Source organism: Antennarius striatus, chromosome 16 (genome assembly GCF_040054535.1).
Source record: "Antennarius striatus isolate MH-2024 chromosome 16, ASM4005453v1, whole genome shotgun sequence".
Classification (NCBI taxonomy): Eukaryota; Metazoa; Chordata; class Actinopteri; order Lophiiformes; family Antennariidae; genus Antennarius; species Antennarius striatus.
The window spans coordinates 5,036,709-5,054,792 of record NC_090791.1 but is presented as its reverse complement, the minus strand read 5'-3'; the positions used below and the strand labels follow the sequence as shown (position 1 = coordinate 5,054,792).

General features: G+C 42.0%; 1 protein-coding gene across 2 annotated transcripts; it reads left to right on the top strand.

The window, feature by feature from the left end:
• Window positions 1-403: 403 nt before the first annotated feature.
• axin1 (axin 1) lies at window positions 404-17,701 on the top strand. Of its 2 annotated transcripts, none has more exons than XM_068336535.1 (11): window positions 404-598; window positions 3,310-4,269; window positions 7,646-7,786; window positions 8,695-8,791; window positions 10,292-10,429; window positions 12,953-13,470; window positions 13,548-13,709; window positions 13,800-14,048; window positions 14,151-14,258; window positions 14,819-14,968; window positions 15,047-17,701. In XM_068336535.1, the coding sequence occupies exons 2-11, from the start codon at window positions 3,386-3,388 to the stop codon at window positions 15,171-15,173; spliced, it is 2,574 nt and encodes an 857-aa protein (XP_068192636.1). In that variant the 5' UTR covers window positions 404-598; window positions 3,310-3,385; the 3' UTR covers window positions 15,174-17,701. The 2 variants fall into 2 exon arrangements, with proteins under 2 accessions (XP_068192636.1, XP_068192637.1); XM_068336536.1 differs by having other exon boundaries at window positions 404-603.
• Window positions 17,702-18,084: the final 383 nt, after the last annotated feature.

Here is an 18,084-nt window from a genome sequence, read left to right as displayed (position 1 = left end):
AAGATTTACAGGCAAAATGTGTCACCTCTGCCCCGAGGGATGAAATGGAAACAGAGACATGGGGTTGTGAGCATTATTGTTTATCTATGACCAAGTGACACAAATGAATACAAATAAAGCTAGGTACTATTGTATTGAGATTAATATTTTATTGATTTGCCAAATACAATTACTATAAAAACGGGACATCATATATATATATATATATTAGTCGCCCTGTTTTTGTTGAAAGATAAGAGATAGTTCTGAGAGCCTCGCTCCAGTGAAAATTAAACTACAGCCTCATTTTCAGGTATTATCTGAATTCTTGGGGGAGACAGAAAAGGAAATAAATAAATAAATAAATAAAAATCAATGTCCCAGCGGTACCGACTCCAAACATTGGCAGTTTGTGTAGTGAACGGGCGAGGCGCTGTGCATCATCTGCGGTGTAGGCTGAGCTCCGCACAGACACTGAGAGACAGCCATGGAGAGCTGGAGAGCGGACTGTCTTTGTTATTTCTAAAGTGTCGCACTTCGCAACTATGACACTGTTTGCGGTGACTAGTGCGGGTCAAATCTCCCGATGCGCTCCAAAGCAGCAGGAAGATCTCCACCGGTTAAGTATATGTCACTTTTTTTTTTCTCTCTCTCTCACCACCCACCCCCCTCTCCTTGGATCAGAGATTAGGATTGCGGTAGTCGGGAGATCTGTGCCATCGCTTCTTTTTTTTCTTTTTTTTTGCTCGTTAATCTATTCCGAACGGGATGTGGGATTTCCCTCCGTGGATTCCGGTGGGAGTGGGGAAGGATTGAGGTCGCCTTGGTGTCGGTTGTGGGTCTAGCGGCTGTGCGCGGAGGTATCACTGACGGAATAGTGTGACAAAGTTGTGCACTTGTCGGTCGGCTGCTGCGAGGCCTGTGTGTGTGTGTGCGTGTGTTTGTGTGTGTGTGTGTGTGTGTGGACGGAGTTTGTTTCTGGCACCCCTCCCCCAACAGCCGCTGCTGGTTCTGGAGAGGCCAAGACGCGAACGTGATGAGAGGCTCAGTCCAGAGGAACAGGGACGTTTCCCAAAACCCGGTTCTGACCGGCTCCCGTCCCGCCCAGACACCGTCTGCATGTCCCCTTTACAGGCCGCACACCTGTGACCGCAGAACCGTTAGTTTAAATATCAATGCGCCAGCCTTGCGCGCCGGCGCCGCTCTAGTGCGCGTTATACCAGAGGATCCTCTGGTAAAGTGATCTTGAAACGAGCTTGTATTAAATCTGTTCGAATTGCATGACGGTCATTATCGACCCCCCCCCCGCACACCTGCCGGTTTGCGTGGCGCACGTGCTGCTCACGCTTCAGGATTGTGCGGAGAAAGCCTGCGTTTCCAATGTTCTTATCTGTCTTTGTTCAATCAGGGTTGTGATTTGTATCTGTATTGAACAAGACAGTGAGTGGGTGTGCCCTGGAGGGAATGGAATGACAATCATTAAAAAATATATATGGTTTGTTTTTTTTTTCTTTTTAAAATACAGCTGACAAAAACCTAGCTGCCAACCGTTTGGATTATTTTTCCAAATATTTAAAATACCCAAAAATGAATTATTTAAATTCCAAATGGCAAAAAAAAAAAACTTAAATCAAGGTCATTTGTGGTAAAAACCTTTGTGGCCTGTTTTATACTACTTCTGATGTGAAAATGAATAAATCTGGTTCGGACATCCGTTGTGTGAGTTGCTCTCCGTTAGCATTGAGCATCCACGAGGGGGCAGTGAGGAGGCCCAGTTTTCAAAAAGCCATTGGTCGATGATGGTCGTAGTAATTTATCTTTAAGGGTCAAAATGTGACGATGTATTCCATGTCCATGAGGCCTTTTGGTACATCACAACACTTTCGTCATTTAGACATGGGTCTAGTTTGAATTATGGCTACACTGCCTCCAGTGGTTTCCGGTGGTACTGCCCCATTTTTGCCCATTTCATTTGTGTCTATCTTTTCAAAGAATGCACATATACATGGACAAAATGGACGCAGTTTGGTGGCTATCCGTGTCCGTCTTTAGCGTTGATCAGAAGTCAGACTTCACGTTATGTGATTTTGTTTGTTGAAGATGGAGCTAAGACCAAAGAGAAGGTGGATGTAGGGAGGGAAGACATGAGGGCAGGTGGTGTAATAGAGAAGGATTTAGAAGATATGCTGACATGGATAAGGCTAACGACCCCTAATGGGACAACCAAAAGGAAAAGAAGAAGAGGTCTTCGTGGCGCAGTGGTTAGCGCTGTCAAAGTAGTGACCTATACGTCATGTACCCACCTCTCGTCTCATTCATCCTAAGACTCCCTCTGACCCTTCATAAATTAAACGTTTAAGATAACAGGATGATTTTTTCCTGAGCACAGCAATGAAGAAATATTGGCTGAGAACTGAAACAGTCTGAGAAAATTGACTATTTTTTGCATTGTGGAAATCAATAAGAAAATCATATGCTGGGTGTATTTTCTGTAGACTTGAATTCAGAGATACTGCTAGTAGTAATGAGGACCTGTATGTGTCCTTGAACAATCCTTTAAATCCTTGTGTATGATATTCTGCAGCTGATCCTATACAATGCAAGGAGGGGAATGTAATGAAGAGATGTAAAGATCAATAAAGCATCATTTTACACCCCTGCTCATATCAGTGTAATGTGAGGGAATAAGGCTATTCTATTATTTAGGCTTTACTGTAAACCTCAGCCTGCTGTTGTCATTGTGATAACCCACTAACACTGCTAGGATTAAACTGAGCTAACTGTTTAAAATTATGCTAGAATTATATATATTAGCATGACATGCTAATATATATACAGTATATATATTATATATATAGTGTGTATGTATGTATGTGGTGACTTAACATCATTAAGTCATCACAGTATAGTCCCATACCTCTGAAAGTACCTAATTGTACTAATTGAAGACCTTTAGAACTGCATTATATAGCATTCTTTGTTTGAGGTGAACTTCATTTAAATTTTCCCATTCTGTAGCTTTAGAGTTATTTGTCTCGTATTTTGAAATCCTCAAGATTTCCGCAGAATTTGCATGAATTTTAATGTTCTACTGGAAACTTCCCAGATGATGAGTTCTCATGAATATCTGGCAAAAAATAAAAAACAAACAACAGCACTAGATGTGATGATAGAAATCCAGGTGTCACGGTGATCATTATAAGAGCTGCATAGATTTATATTTGCTGCTAATATGAAGATGAGTGTGAAGATCTCCTAGTTTTGCTGTGTCAAAGTAAGCACCGCTCTTCTAATGATATGAAGCTCATTATGTATTTTTCCTCCTTGCAGGAGTTTTATTGCAGTGGCATAAGTAGAGATCTGGATCAAATAGTGGCGCAGTGTGTGCTCTACAGAGACACAGTTTATGGATGCTGGGACTATGAGCATAAGCGACAAAAGGGGCTATTTAGCAGACCTGGGAAGCAGCTTCACTGAGGATGCCCCCAGACCTCCAGTCCCGGGGGAAGAGGGCGACCTGGTGTGCACTGATGGACGCCAGTATAGCAACCTCAGCTTCTCCTCAAAAAACGAGAACCTCAAATGTGACGCTTCTGTGGCTACACCTAGGCGACCTGACTTGGACCTGGGTTATGAACCAGAGGGGAGTGCTTCCCCCACACCACCATACTTGAAGTGGGCAGAATCCCTTCACTCTCTCCTTGATGACCAAGATGGCATTGATCTGTTTATGACATTCCTCAAGCAGGAAGACTGTGCCGATATGTTGGACTTCTGGTTTGCATGCAGCGGCTTCCCCATTCTTGAAGCTAGTGAGAGTAATGAGTATAAGAAGGTCAAACTGGCAAAAACCATCTATAAGAAATACATCCTGGACAACAATGGGATTGTCTCCAGACAGATCAAACCAGCTACCAAGTCCTTCATCAAAGACTGTGTCATGAAGCGTCACATCGATCCTGCAATGTTTGACCAGGCTCAGACTGAGATACAGACTATGATGGAGGAGAACACCTACCCGCTGTTTCTCAAGTCTGACATATATTTGGAATATACTCGGACGGGAGGAGAGAGCCCAAAGCCTTACGGCGATCAGAGTTCTGTTCCTGGGAATGGAAAGAGCCTGTCAACTATAATTGAAGACAAGGAATTGGGATGTGACCGCGAGCTGGAGGATCAGCCGGAGTGCGACCCTACGCTGAGCAACCGGCTCGCTCAGAAGCTGCTAATGGAGACGGCGCCACAGCGTGCTGTCAATAGCACGAGATTCCAGGACAGTCATGAGTACAGGTAACTCTCCTCTGAAAGCTTCACTTCAGCTCCAACCTGCACAGCTTGTTTCAGCTATCTGCTGAATTAGAAATAAACCTGAGACCCCCGCCATGCCACAACCGGTGCTTGAAGTCTGAGTCTGAGTTTACTATAAGAGGCAGCTGATAGTAGGATGATGGGTTATTTACACCTGTGTTGGGGGGGAAATGTCAGAAGCTGTTGTTAGAAGATGGAGGGAGTGATATTTGTTTGTCTTGTGCAGCATGCAGGTATTGTGTTTTTTCCGTGTAAAGGTGAAGTTGTGAAAGTTCAACATGGCTTTGTTTAAAGAGGAACCTTTTGTGTTTACGTAACCTGGAAACAGAGATCTTTGCCTTTCTTGACCTTTGTCTTAAAATCAAGTCTGGATTTTTTGAAACTGTTTTTTTTTTCTCCCCTACATAGAACTCTTGAGATCCATATCCTATTTCATACACTTACAGAATGTATCAGCAAAACTTAAGCAATGAAATCAATTGATGCAAGTTTGTAGTCTGGAAAGGGAATTCTTTAGACTCTCATTGCGAGGCAAAAACTGACAATGTTGTCCAGCAGTATGGGTTGACAAGAGCATTAAATAACACTTCTCATTCCCAAAAGGGGATGTCAGATTCCACTTACGTCAAATCTGTGGATGGTCTGGTGAAAGACATCAGCTTTTAGTCACTTTGATGCATGTGGAGATTTAATTTTCGGGCGTTAGTCAGATTAAAATGCTCGGTTGAGTTTTCTGCTCCTTATAGTAACTCGTATCTAGCCTGCTCCTTGTCTCTGTCCTCTTCTTTCAATGTGTTGCCAGACTTTTGTGGCCATTCTTGCAGATCCAGTTGGTTCACATTTTTCAGTTACACCTTTGCTGATGTGTTGATGCTTCAGCGGAGGTGAAAATCATAAGATTGGCTGGATTGTCTTGTGCTTGTTGCGTTTCAAGGTCCTGATGTTGTGAATGTTGGATTTGTAATGGCACTGTTGTTGATTTTAGGATAACATCAGTATGAGTGAGAAAGGTTGTTGTCTGAAACAAATCTACCGTGAAAAAACAAGACAAAAGGAGATTTTTGATTGTGCCTTATTTGACCTTTGATTGTGAATGTCAAATAAGATCCTGTGGGTTATAAATGGAATTCTGAAAGTCTAATCAGCAGGAATTTTTTTAGAGACGATTTCCCAGTTGTAAGAGTCCATGTGATCATTAATCAGTAGATTGTGATCAATTGGTTTGCCCTTGCAAAGATGTTTGAATACAAAGAGAATCGTTCTCTAAGGTTATTGAACTCAAGCACTAAAACTGTGGTTTAGCAGATCTGGAATCTGGTTCTTGTTTTTTTTTTTGTTTTACCACGTGTATTTATTAGTTGTTTTTTATTTCCTCGTGTACAATTTCAACTTCCTCAAGTCCTTCTCCAAACGTATTTCGGGCACAAACATGTCCTTGTTTTAAGCCCTGTGAACTCAGATGAGGCCGTGTACCAAATGGGCAGCTGCTTACTTCCCTTTACTTTCTACGGCCTCCTCTTTTCTTTTTTAAAATCATAACCAAAGGTAGTTTTGTTATGCTGGACATCAATGGTTGCATTCACTGTAAGACAAAAAGACATTTTTATCAGTGAAAGGCAGTTTTGGGATTTATTTCACAAAGTTCTTTCAGCATTCAGGCTTTTTGGCTGGAATTACAGACAAACAGGCTTGATTTCTTTCAAAAGCATTTTGGCAGCGTCTGCCCAGTTTTTATTAAAGTGAATTTTACATCAGATGTTTTGAGTGTCCTCAGAGATGAGTAACAAAAGACAAGAAACTGTCTTTCAGATCGTCTATATTTTGTCTTTGCGTGTGTGAATATATATATATATGAACAATGGAGTCTGAACAATAGGGTTTGTAGACCTTTATCAGTGTTATTGTCCCAGTTTGGCTAGGCTTAGGTAGCAAATCCACTTCAAAATGCGTATCTGAGAGACAAAGTTTTATATCAGTTTAGTTTAATAAAGTGAAAACTAAAAACGTACAGGGAAATATTCAGACATATCTGATGTTGTTTGAGTGTGTTCCTGTTCTGAGGCTGGTGGAAAAAGCTGGTGTTGATGTTGTGTCTTTTATTGCTGTATTGTCATGTATCAATTGGGATTAAGAATTAAATTGTGTTTCCAAGTATTACATGTTCAAAAGTAAGGATGATTATGTCCAGATTTTTTTTTCTTTTATGTTGTTTCTTTTATGTTGTTTCTGTGTGGTCATGATAAGTTGACAAAATAACAAATATAAGCAGTTTTGTTTTTTTCAAAAGATTTTCTACGCAAAACTGAAACTGTGTTGTAAAATGAGTTGAACGACTGGACCCAGAATCAGGTTTGATGGTAGACAGCAGGTAATGGACAAATAAATGGGGGTTCGTCAGCAGAGCTCTCCACACCATAACCACCAACATGCAGGGCAGGACACACTGATGCTGCAGGCGTTTCCCTGCTAGACTTCATTACGTGAGTGTGTTGTAATGAGGTGCTGAAGAACGTAATGATGAGATGATTTACTTGAATGAGGGAAACATGTAGAACTGATCATCAGCCCCAGCATTTTGATGTTGCTATCTGGAAATGCAGATTTTGAGATTTCCTGCATAAAAATATTGTGTATTTCATCTGAACAATTGCACGGATTGATCCATAAGTGAGAAACTGATGTGTTTGAATATTTGACCGAAACAATTCTGCTCAAGCAAATTGGTCCCAGTGCAAAGGTTTCATTTTGAACTCCGGAGCCCTTTTGCATTCCAAACAGGGAGAATAGCGAGGATTAATGCTTCAGGGAATCCCACTTTGAATAAAGTGAGGAGATGCTTAACATCTTTAATTCATGTGTACAAAGAAGTGTGTTCGCCAACAGCCACCGACAGAGAATGTAATGGTGTAAAATAAAGTGTCTCATATGTGCAGAAGCCCTTGACGGATGTTCATCACTCTTCAACGTTCTGGTATTGACACACAGTATGTGGGTAAACAAAGGCTGCTGAAATACAAGGAAATCATAAAAACATATAGCTAAAAATGTCAGGCGGTTGGTTGGAAGTTTAAGGAAGCAGCCAGTCTCATACACGACTCTCCAGTATTGTGTTTCTGAAGCCTTTATTAATGCTCTTTATTGTACAATGTTATGAGGACACTTAAAGTGTAAATCTGTCTTACTAATAGATATAAACTTTATCAATACTGGAGTAAATTATGAAAATGCACACGTTTGTGAGAGAAACCAAATGGGGTTGTTGTTTTGTCATTTTCAAGAATTTAAGTTTTATGTCCCACATCAAAAAACTTCTGTTTTTGCTCAGCATTTCCTGTCCTTAATCCCCCCCCCACCCCAGGCGTGGACCGTGTCGGGAGCCCGACAACTCGTACTATCTCAACACTGGTTTTGCCGTGGCTCCTTTCCCGAGCGCCAACGATAGCGAGCAGCAGAGTATATCCAGCGACGCCGACACAATCTCCCTCACCGGCAGCAGTGTGTACGTATATTTATGTCTTCACCACTTCATAAATTCTATGTAAATTCATATTTACCAGGAATGTGAGTGAATTAGTATCAAAGTTCTATACTGTACTTAATAAATGTTCCCGGTTCATATCGAAATGGAGGGCTTGGAACCTCGCTTGTCTTATTCGGTTGCATCTGGATAGGATAAGGGTTTAATTAGCCTTCAGAATTTTGCTTGTGGATGTTTTTTTAATCTGTGCTTAAATTTAACCACAGAAGAAGCTGCTTAAAGACCCATCAGCTTATTAGCCAAAGGAGGAAAAACTGTTAGAATTTATCTCTTGATATTAGGAAATCTAAAAGCAGTTATGTTCAAGCCTATCTGATGCTAAATCAAACTACTTATTTTCTGACTTTCTTTTTTGTTTTTTTACTAAGCAAATGTGACACAAGAACCAATTAAAAACATTTCCGAAGTGATTCTTTTTGGGGTGAACTCTTCATTTTAGCACCAACGTGAGGTCAAACTTTTTTCTGTTTATTTTTTTTAACCATCTAGTATTGGGACAGAAGTCTTTTTAAAATAGCGTTGTTTAGAGATGGCGAACGCCAACAATGCTTCAAAGCTTCCACAACTGGACTGAAAGGTGTTTGAAGCTCATGGAGGAGAACCGGAACACCAGCGAGACCAATTCCACCAGGAATTCCGGATTCACGACGGTGTTAACATGTAGCTGTAATCTGCCAGACCACCGGGGGGTGCAGGAGGGACACGATAAACCCGCGAGAACGCCCGTCCTGCCGCACCGATTAATCAAGACTTGCACAGTGTTCGTTTTTTGGGTGAAAAATGCTGCAGAAAGCTCACAACTTCAAAGCTTGCTGTGTTATTTATTCATGACGATGTTTTATGAAAAATGTCTTTGTTGTTAATTCCAGAGATGCAGTTCCACCCTACAGATACCGCAAACAGCATCGCCGGGAGATGCACGAGAGCGCCAAAGCAAATGGGCGAGTGCCACTTCCTCATATTCCAGTGAGTTATTCATGGCTTCTCTCCCTTCCCTCTCGCTCTTCTGCTTCAACACCTCTCTTTAACTGTCTGTCTCTGCCTCTTTTTTTTTTTTTCCTCCCTCGCTCCAACGTTGGAGATGTGCATATTTAAGTTCTGCTGTGTCGCAGGGGCCTGTGATGGAGTATAAGAATAGCTGATGGTGAAAGAGAAGTCTGTCTAAATGCAGCTTGATGCTTTCCTAAGCTGCGCGTGCTGAAGCCTAGCAGACATTAATCCTCCCTTGTGACAGCCGATGCATCCCTCTGCAGATCCTGCTGTCTCTTGGTAGGAAAACCGTGGCCCTAATTAGGCCTGGGAGTAAAGAGTCAAATTAAAACTCCACACTGAACGTCCTATTAGGATGCATGAACTGCCTCTGTGATAGATCTCAAATCCTCCAAGCACAACTCTCACGTTTCCCTGTCCAACAAATTAATCATGACTTCACTTCATTAGCAATAAGAAGATCGACAGTGTTCAGGGTGTTGTTGTTGTGTTTTTAATTGTCATTTTGTTTAATGTGAAGTGATTCCACATCAGACATTAATTTGGATTATCCAACAAAAAAACATAAAAAGATTAGTGTGATGGATCTAGGAGATTTGCTATTTTCCTAGTTTGTTAAAAAACAAAGTTGATGTCAGAAGCTTTTTTTGCAGACAAGCTTATTAAATGACTATATTTATGGGATACAGGAACAGATTCCATCATCCCGTCTGCTTGGAGAACTTTACTCAGAACTTGCTCTTCATAACTTTCTCCACATCAGAGCTGAGAACTGAAGTGGTTCATTTTGCCACTTTTCTATTTTTTTTTGTTTCCATAGTTACAAGTTGCACATCTCTCAGGTTCAGGAGATATTTGATTATTTTAACTTAACTCTGATTCAAGTAACTTTTATATTTCCTCTTTCTTCACTCTTAACGGTGGGACCTGAATATGTACACAGTGCGCATTCGCGCATCAACACTCGCGACTTCCTCATTGCGGATTTTTGGTAGGCAGTCCTGTGATACCGTACGCGCATTCTATTGGCTGACAGCATCAGGAAGTGGGTTGCGTTCTGTGAGTCTTGGAACGCAACGCACTTTCATTACACACAAAAGTGCTTTAAACAGTCGATAACAGTGTGGGAAAAGGTAATACAGATGGAAGGTGGTTTAATATCAGTATGGGGAGGGTTCATAAACGTTTAAATTACCGTAAATAATAAAGATAAATAGTTCTATCACGGAATTCGTTATTCGCATGTGATTCCCGGAACGAATTAACCGCGAGGAACGAGGGATCACTGTATCATCATATATATATACATTATGTATGTATGTATGTATGTATGTATATATATATGTATGTATATATATATGTATGTATATTTCATATGACAGGATGTGAGAGGTAAGGATGGCAAAGCCACCAATATGTCCTTGAGGGCAGCAATGACGCAGACAGCGCTTACATTTTGGTGTTTCTTCCCTCCAGCGCACGAACCGGATTCCTAAGGACGTCCACGTGGAACCGGAAAGGTTCGCCGCAGAGCTGATCAGCAAACTGGAGGGCGTTTTGAGGGAGAGGGAGGCTGAGCAGAAGCTGGAGGAGCGGCTGAAGAGAGCACAAATGGTACATTTGCTTTATCATCTGGGTTGTTGTCTGCTGTGTCCTGCACAATCGGATCCACTGTTTTAAGTGTGAGTAAGCAGCATCCTTCAGGACAGCGTTGCCTGCACTCAGAATGACCTCTGGCGTAACAATCGAGGCTTTACTAGAAGGGAAAAGGAAATTGTCTCGATCCTCGGGATGATTTTTGAGCTGCTTTTACCCAATAAAGTTAAAAAGTCACATGAGGAGCTTGAAGGATCTTGGTATTACCACCACTATCTAGCATGGTGCATTGTGGTTAGTGCTATTGCCTCTTTCTCTGTTCTAACCTTGCAATTTTGTTGTACTACAGTATGTATTATGACACTAAGAATTTTTAATCTTACAGTGACATCAATTTGAGAATATTATAGGTGAGGAACAGAAGAAAATTCAAGCATGGATCCCTCTGGCAGATGCTCTGTGATTCTAAATCACAGAGCGTCCTGGGGGGGGGCAGGTTTTTGATAAAAGTCAATCTAGCATCTGATAATCGCTTTTAGATGCAGTGACATTATAAAGAACGTGAGCACATTATCAACTGCCAATCATTTCTGATATCCTCGATTAGCATTTGAGGCGTCCGTCACCATTCTTGATGCATTTCTGAATTTTCAGACTCCGAAGAGAAAAGGTCCTGTTTTTAATTCTCATCGTTGATTTCAAATGACTTTTCACCTCAGTAACTGTTACATACTTTAATAAACGGGCCATTCAATAAACTGTGATCAGAGGTGGCGTTTCTGAAAAGCAGATCGGATATTGAGCCGAGTCAGTGATGCCACCAAAGCGTCCTTCCGTGCCAGGAAGCGCGATGTGTGTCTGGCCGCCGGGCTTCGAGTTTTCAGTAGCAAAAGAGACTGGAGTCCGTCTGGGCTTAATGAAATTAATGAGGCTAGCCATCTGAACGGGGTTTAAAGGAACATTATGAATCATTTGGAGAATTCCATCCCTGGCCTGTTAGCGATCTGGCTCCGTCGATCAATCGGATGGAGCACCTGCACGCTCGGCCACTTGTAAGCCCGGAACAGCGTGCCGCCCGTTTGATGTCACTTGAACGGTGATGAAATGTTTGCTTCTACCACAAATGAAATCTCCCTCAGTTCGCACAGCCAAGTATTGAGTCTCAAGGCGAACAATTTATTTGGTTTGGCCCCAAAAGAAGAGAAACTGCCTTCACACGACTTGAGGTTTGCTTTATTAAACCTAGAGGCGAGCGTGAAATGATCGCTTTGCCAAATGATGCTCCGTACTTTATGGAATGGAAATGTGAACTAGAAGCTGAAATATCAGAGTCTTTAAAATGAAGTGGCTTTAATTCAGGCTGTTTCATAAAATAAGATGCATTGATTAAATATATATGTGTGTTTTTTTTATTCCTTCAATGCGAGTAGCCTCCTGCTTCAGCTCAGCTTCACTAAATGTTAGCATAAGAGAAGGATGGTCGTCGTTACCCTGAATGGGGTTTTATTTGGTGCTAATGAGGTAAGGGGGTACACAGCCGTTCCCGCCATTACTCAAGGAGAGACACAAGGTTGTATGAATAAACGATGACCTGCCTACCGTCTTCCTAATGGGGTGGGATGTCAAATTTCCAGCCAGATAAGGTGGAAAAATGTACTCAAGCTAATGCGGATACTCGGATCTGATAGAGCATGACATCAATTATTAAAATCCTGCAATAAAATATTTGACTGCATACGACATCTTTTACGGCATTGCTCAGAATGACACATTCGGTTGATCCCGTTTTAGCAAATTGATGGCGAGCACAGTTTGACCCGATTTATTCAATTATTAACCCAAAGATGGGAAAAGTTGTGTGTCTTCAACTTCATGCAGGATGCAAAACAAATCAAATCTTTCACCGGTTCATTTGCTTTAAAAAAGAATATTCCGTTATTTGACGGTTTTTCATATTAAAAGCGGAAGTATGAAGAACATTTTGTGTCAAATGTGAAGCTGTGAGAAAACACACACGTGGTAAAGGTGGGTGAGGAGCGCTTGAATGAACGTCTCCTTCCGCCGCTTTGTGAAATTTACCACTCAATCTTCCCCTCCGTGCTGCCTTTTCAAAAGCCAATGAATGACTGCAGCACCTCCACCCCCCTTCAATCCCCCCCCAATTCCTTTTGAGTAGAGACTATCAGGGAATGATTTGATCCCTCGCAACTGAAATTGGATCAGCTGCACTTGCCTTACAGGAAATAACACAAATGTGCCGTTTGCATGTGTTCTACCCTCTCCAACATGACATTGTTAATCCTGTGCAATCCCATGTCGTCCATTGGTGACGACCTGCAGGTTTGAAATACGTCTATCATGAGTAAAATATGCAGCCTTAATAAAGCAGAATCAAAATTTGTGTCGAATGTGTGAAGAAATGCGTTGGATGCAACATTCCAGAAATATTCTCACGTGGTCCCTGGAGATCCAAAGCTTCATGATTATGCTCTAGATTATCTGTGTGTGTGTGTGTGTGTGTGTGTGTGTTTTGGTCTTAAGGAAGAAGAAGGTGATGAAGTCACATCCACAGCATTATACGGTCACAGGCTTCCCCCTGGTGGTTATCTGCAGAACTACAACCCCCGCTATGCTGACGTCACCTACAGTGGTCCTTTAATGAGGGACGCCCACGAGGAGAACCCCGAGAGCATCCTGGACGACCATGTCCAGCGGGTCATGAAGACCCCCGGCTGCCAATCACCGGGCACGGGCCGCCACTCCCCCAAGTCACGCTCGCCGGACGGTTTCCCAGGGGGCAAAGGGATGGCGCCGCCCTCCGGTCCGGGTAAACACCCATCAAGGCATGGCCTCAAAGGAGAGGTGAGCCACCAGTACCACCACAAACACCTCCACCACCTCCACTGCATGGGTGTGGGGAGGCCCAAAGAGCAGACGGAGGCCGAGGCAGCCGGGCGTATCCACGGCAACCTTCCCTGGATGACAGAGACGAGTCATTACGGATCCCGCAGCTACGCAGACGGAATGGGATCCATCCCTTTGGAGCATCCAGGCTACAGGTACTCACCCAATCCATCTTTGTGAGTGGATCCAGAGTGTTTCCTTTCTTATATTAATATTTTTCTTCCTTCAATAGTAAAGGTGGCACGCAGTGTAAAAGAGCCCCCAAGAAAGGCGAGGAAGTCCGTCCTTACGACGTGCCGGGACCGGCGGACGAGATGGAGAAAAACCAGAAGATCCTTTTATGGCTGATGGAAGGACAAAAAGAAATGGTGCAACACAAGAGGAGCCCGTACGGGTCAGTGATGGCGTGAGAGCGTGATCTTGTTCCATAGGAGTCTGGTTTAAAAAAAACAAACAAAGATAACACGTTTGAGTCACATTTTAGGAGCACCGCTGGGTCCAAGAGGGCTCCGGGCACCGAGGGGTCCCGCCTCAGCTCGGCGGAGCGCTCCGGGTTGGTGCACCCCTGCGTCGGCAACCAGCTGTGGAACAACGTGCAGCCGTCTCACCCTTTCATTCAGGATCCCACCATGCCCCCCAACCCGGCCCCCAGCCCCCTCATCCAGCTGGAGGAGGTGCGGCGGCGGCTGGAGGAGGAGAAGATTAAATCCGTTAATGTGCAACCCAAGCAAAGGTGAGCGAGCGGCTGGACCGTTGTCGTGGCAACTAGTTCGGATAATCGTAGGAGGAAGCCAAACCTCTTGGGGTCTGACTGCGGGGGTTGTTGGTTCCTCAGGTATGTGATGGAGGTGATCCAGAGGGGGCGCACCGCCGTCCGGCCGGCGCTGGTCCCTCCGCTCAGCGTGGTGCCCGCCGTTTCTGACAGCGAGCTCTCCGAGCCCGAGTACGTCCGCCGTTTCCTAAATATCCCCACGGGTCACACAGCATCTCAACGCCCAGGCTTGTGTATCCACAAAGTCTACAAAAAAACAACTTTTGAAATCACTAATGAATCGTTAGCTTCAGTAACTGCTCTCTGCGTCTGTATTTTTTTTTTGACCCCTTTCATGAACCCTGACTCAGTTTTTCATGTCTGGTTTTCCTGCATTCATTAATGTAGGGATCTGACTCACAGTGTCTCTCATACATCCCAAAATGCAAGCCGTTACATCACATGTTGCATCTTATGAATCGTATTTAGTAGCAGCAGTAAACAGCGATGAAAAAAAAAATAGAGAGGCATCATCCAAGAGCTGTTTTAAGCAAATTATTGTTTAATATAATTTAATTTGACATTTAAATTTCATTTTCATCAGTACCCCGGTTATTCAGTCACTTGAACTCAAAATACATGTTTTAAACGGTCGTTCGTCCCGTTGTCAGAAAACTCCGTTTGTCACGAAAATATTATTTACAGGAAATGTTCAGGATGTCTAAATGCTTGTCTCTCTTTTCTGTCTGCAGACACAAAACCACTAAGAAGCATCAGTGTGACAACATTACCGTGGCGTATTATTTCTGTGAAGAGCTGATACCGTACAGGACGTCCGTCAGAGGCAGGGTGGTCACGCTGGGGCAGTTCAAAGAGCTGCTGACGAAGAAAGGAAATTACAGGTGGAACGTAGGAAACATGTTTTGTTAAATGACATGTCTGAGGGAAAGGAAAAGTTGACCGTCTTCCTTCCTTTGTAGGTATTATTTCAAGAAGGTCAGCGATGAGTTTGACTGTGGGGTGGTGTTCGAGGAGATTCGCGACGATGACGCCATCCTGCCCATCTTCGAGGAGAAGATAATCGGGAAAGTGGAGAAAATCGATTGAAGCTGGAAAGCTAACGCATGTTAACCTGAGGAGCGACAGGACGGTGACCAGGAAGTGTTTTGGGATTGAAACTGGAGCAGCGGAGATGAAAGTGATGCAGCGGAAGTAGATCTGTCAGGTCAGAAGGGACGACCTCTGAGGCTGGACGGCGTTGCTGTAGCAACGTTTTACCGGAAGGAAAAAAAAAAGAAAAGACCTCATTCACTACTTTTGAGTGTAGCATCGTACGTTTACTAGACAAATGAACAAAAGTGCTATTTTTGATATAACGTATGAGGAGGTTTCCTTTCTAAAGTAATCACACTTGTAATTTTTATATGTATTGGTACCAGCTGTGTACAGTTTGTGTTAAAAGATAACAAAGTTTTATATCTATTTAAGTATTTAAAACGCTTGTTTTCCATCCTACCCCCCTACCCACCCCCCGTCGAAGACGATAAAAATCCTTTACAGGACTGATTTATGTTCGCTTGTTTTAAGAGCCCTCATCTTTTAACCTTTAATTAGCACTTGCTTTTTTTAATGTGGCATTCGGTGCACTTTAAATGTATTTAGTTTCAACATTTTCTACATCATGAAACATGAGTCTCGATTAAAAAAAACGGGAGAGTTTGCTGCAGATTTTTAAGGAAATGACCTTTTAGAGCCACTTTGGTGGAGTTGTAATGGATTATAAATGCACCACTAGTAGAGTCCATTTAATCAGTACAAAGCTGATGGCTACATTTTCATGCATTCTTTTAATGTTTCTAAAGGAGAAGTTTGCCCTGTTCAAAAACATCTTTTAAATTTTTTTTTTTACTTCTCAACTACACTATTTTTGATTTGGGTGAGAAACACGGCATTGGAACATAACAGATCTGTTGAAGTTGTTAAACAAAAAAATAAGTTAGGATTGGAAATTTTAAAATGATTATCTATGCACATTTTCTATTGACTCAATGACTCTTTGTCTATTAACATTAATTGAAGGTCTTTAGGTTATTTAAAACAGTTTTACAACTTCTTTTTTAATTTGTCGGGGTGAAATTTAAAAGTCAAGTTGAGGCTAAAGGTTTTTATTTGAATAACTGAGTCTCATTTTGGATGACTAATTTAAGCATTTCTTAATCAGTGCCAATAAATGAAACTTTGAATAGAAATCCCTCCTAGGAGGCCAGTTTGGCACGTTTCCCTGTATATCCTCAGTTTAACTTTAAACTGAATGACTCTGTTGAGTTTCAAAGCGCTGCCTTCAGGAACAGATTTTCCATCTGGAGATTTGCACACTTGACTTCATTTGACTTCATGTTCCTGCGGTGCAGAGAAGCCAATGAACTTGTTCATCAGAGATCATCTCAGCGTTTGAATGAGAAGCCCAATGACTGTCAGTGAAGATCTCATACTGTAAGTCAGTGTGTTTGTAGTCACAGACTGCCTCCCTGGGAGGGAACGAGGGCTAAAAGACACTTGTCATGTCAATGTATTAATCTCTCCTGAGTGTATCTATCGGTTGAGAAGGGGCTGCACTTACCACAGCTAAATCTTGTGCCTGGCAGGAATGAATTGGGCGGAAATTATCTGCTTTTGATAGATCACATTACACCAAAGAGAAAAAAAAGATGGTAGATATTACAGGTGCACACTTGAATTACCCATTCATGTTGGCACTCTTCATTTTCATAGCAGCACTTATTTTGAAGCTCCTGCACAAAGGGATGGAGTGTTTTTCATGTAAAAAAGTGTAGATGACTGCAGCAGTTTGAAGCATCTCCTCCCAAATATCAAATATTTTATTAGGCTACAATTTTTCTTGAAGCTTGCAGATACTTCAAATCTTTTTATTGTCGCCACACTGGAAAAAATTTCATTGTGTTCCATATCCTTGCTACTTGGCAACGTAATGTAAATCAAAAATAAAAATGCTTGTGTGATCTTTAAGAGTCAAGGTCACCATAATTTTCCTCCTGCTCCCTATTATTATGCTAGAGCCCATAATGAGTGCTACCATATAATAAAAGGAGGCAGAAAAACGAGTAGACCTTGAAACCAGACTATAGTAATTTAAGTCTTCCTACACGCAAACCTTAAGGAAGAACTAAGATGCTGGCTTCAAGCACTTCCATTTTTTTTTGGTTAAAATTCCTAACGTAAAATTTAATATATTTAGTGTTAAATTATATATTTGACTACACGATCAAATGAAATACTATATCCTGTGTACTTCTTTTGAAATTTAGACTATCAAGCATGTTATGATTCTTACAGTGAAATCCCCAAAATAAAATTGTCCCTTATTTAGGATCAACGAAACGTTTTAAATCTAAAGTCATCAGAGTGCCTTTATGATGCTAATCATGTGTGACATTCAGACAATTTGTTCTGACTTTTTTGTTCTTTTTAATGTTTGTCGTGTCTGCGTTTTTAATGTATATACAGTATGTACAACTTGAATTGAACCAGCAGCCCAGTCAGCACATTCAGTTTTTTTGGACCTGCTTCTTCACCAACTAACATGGCTACCATTTAAAGGTACCTGGACAATAAACACTTACAAAAACAGCGTTTGAGTCCCGAGTGTTCTTTAAATTAATTTCTATTCTCATTCGCTGGATGCAAACCAAAGGACTTCCTTTTGTTACCGGTTTTGTTTTTGAAGGGTTGCAGTTGCGCATCACTACCCGAAGAGGGCGCCCTAATGTTATCCGGCGATTGAACGTTACAGCTACTGAATAATAATGCCCTGATTCCTTTGCCGGACAGACTGAAATCCTACTGAGTCACCTCCGCTGATTAATCACTAACGAGGCTCTCCAACGAATTGATTTATAATATTTAACTACTGTATAATAAATGCGCTGCATGTGTATTCCTCTTGCAAGCAAATCAGCATTTCGTGCTCAAGGGAGATGTTTTGAGCCAACAGGAAGTT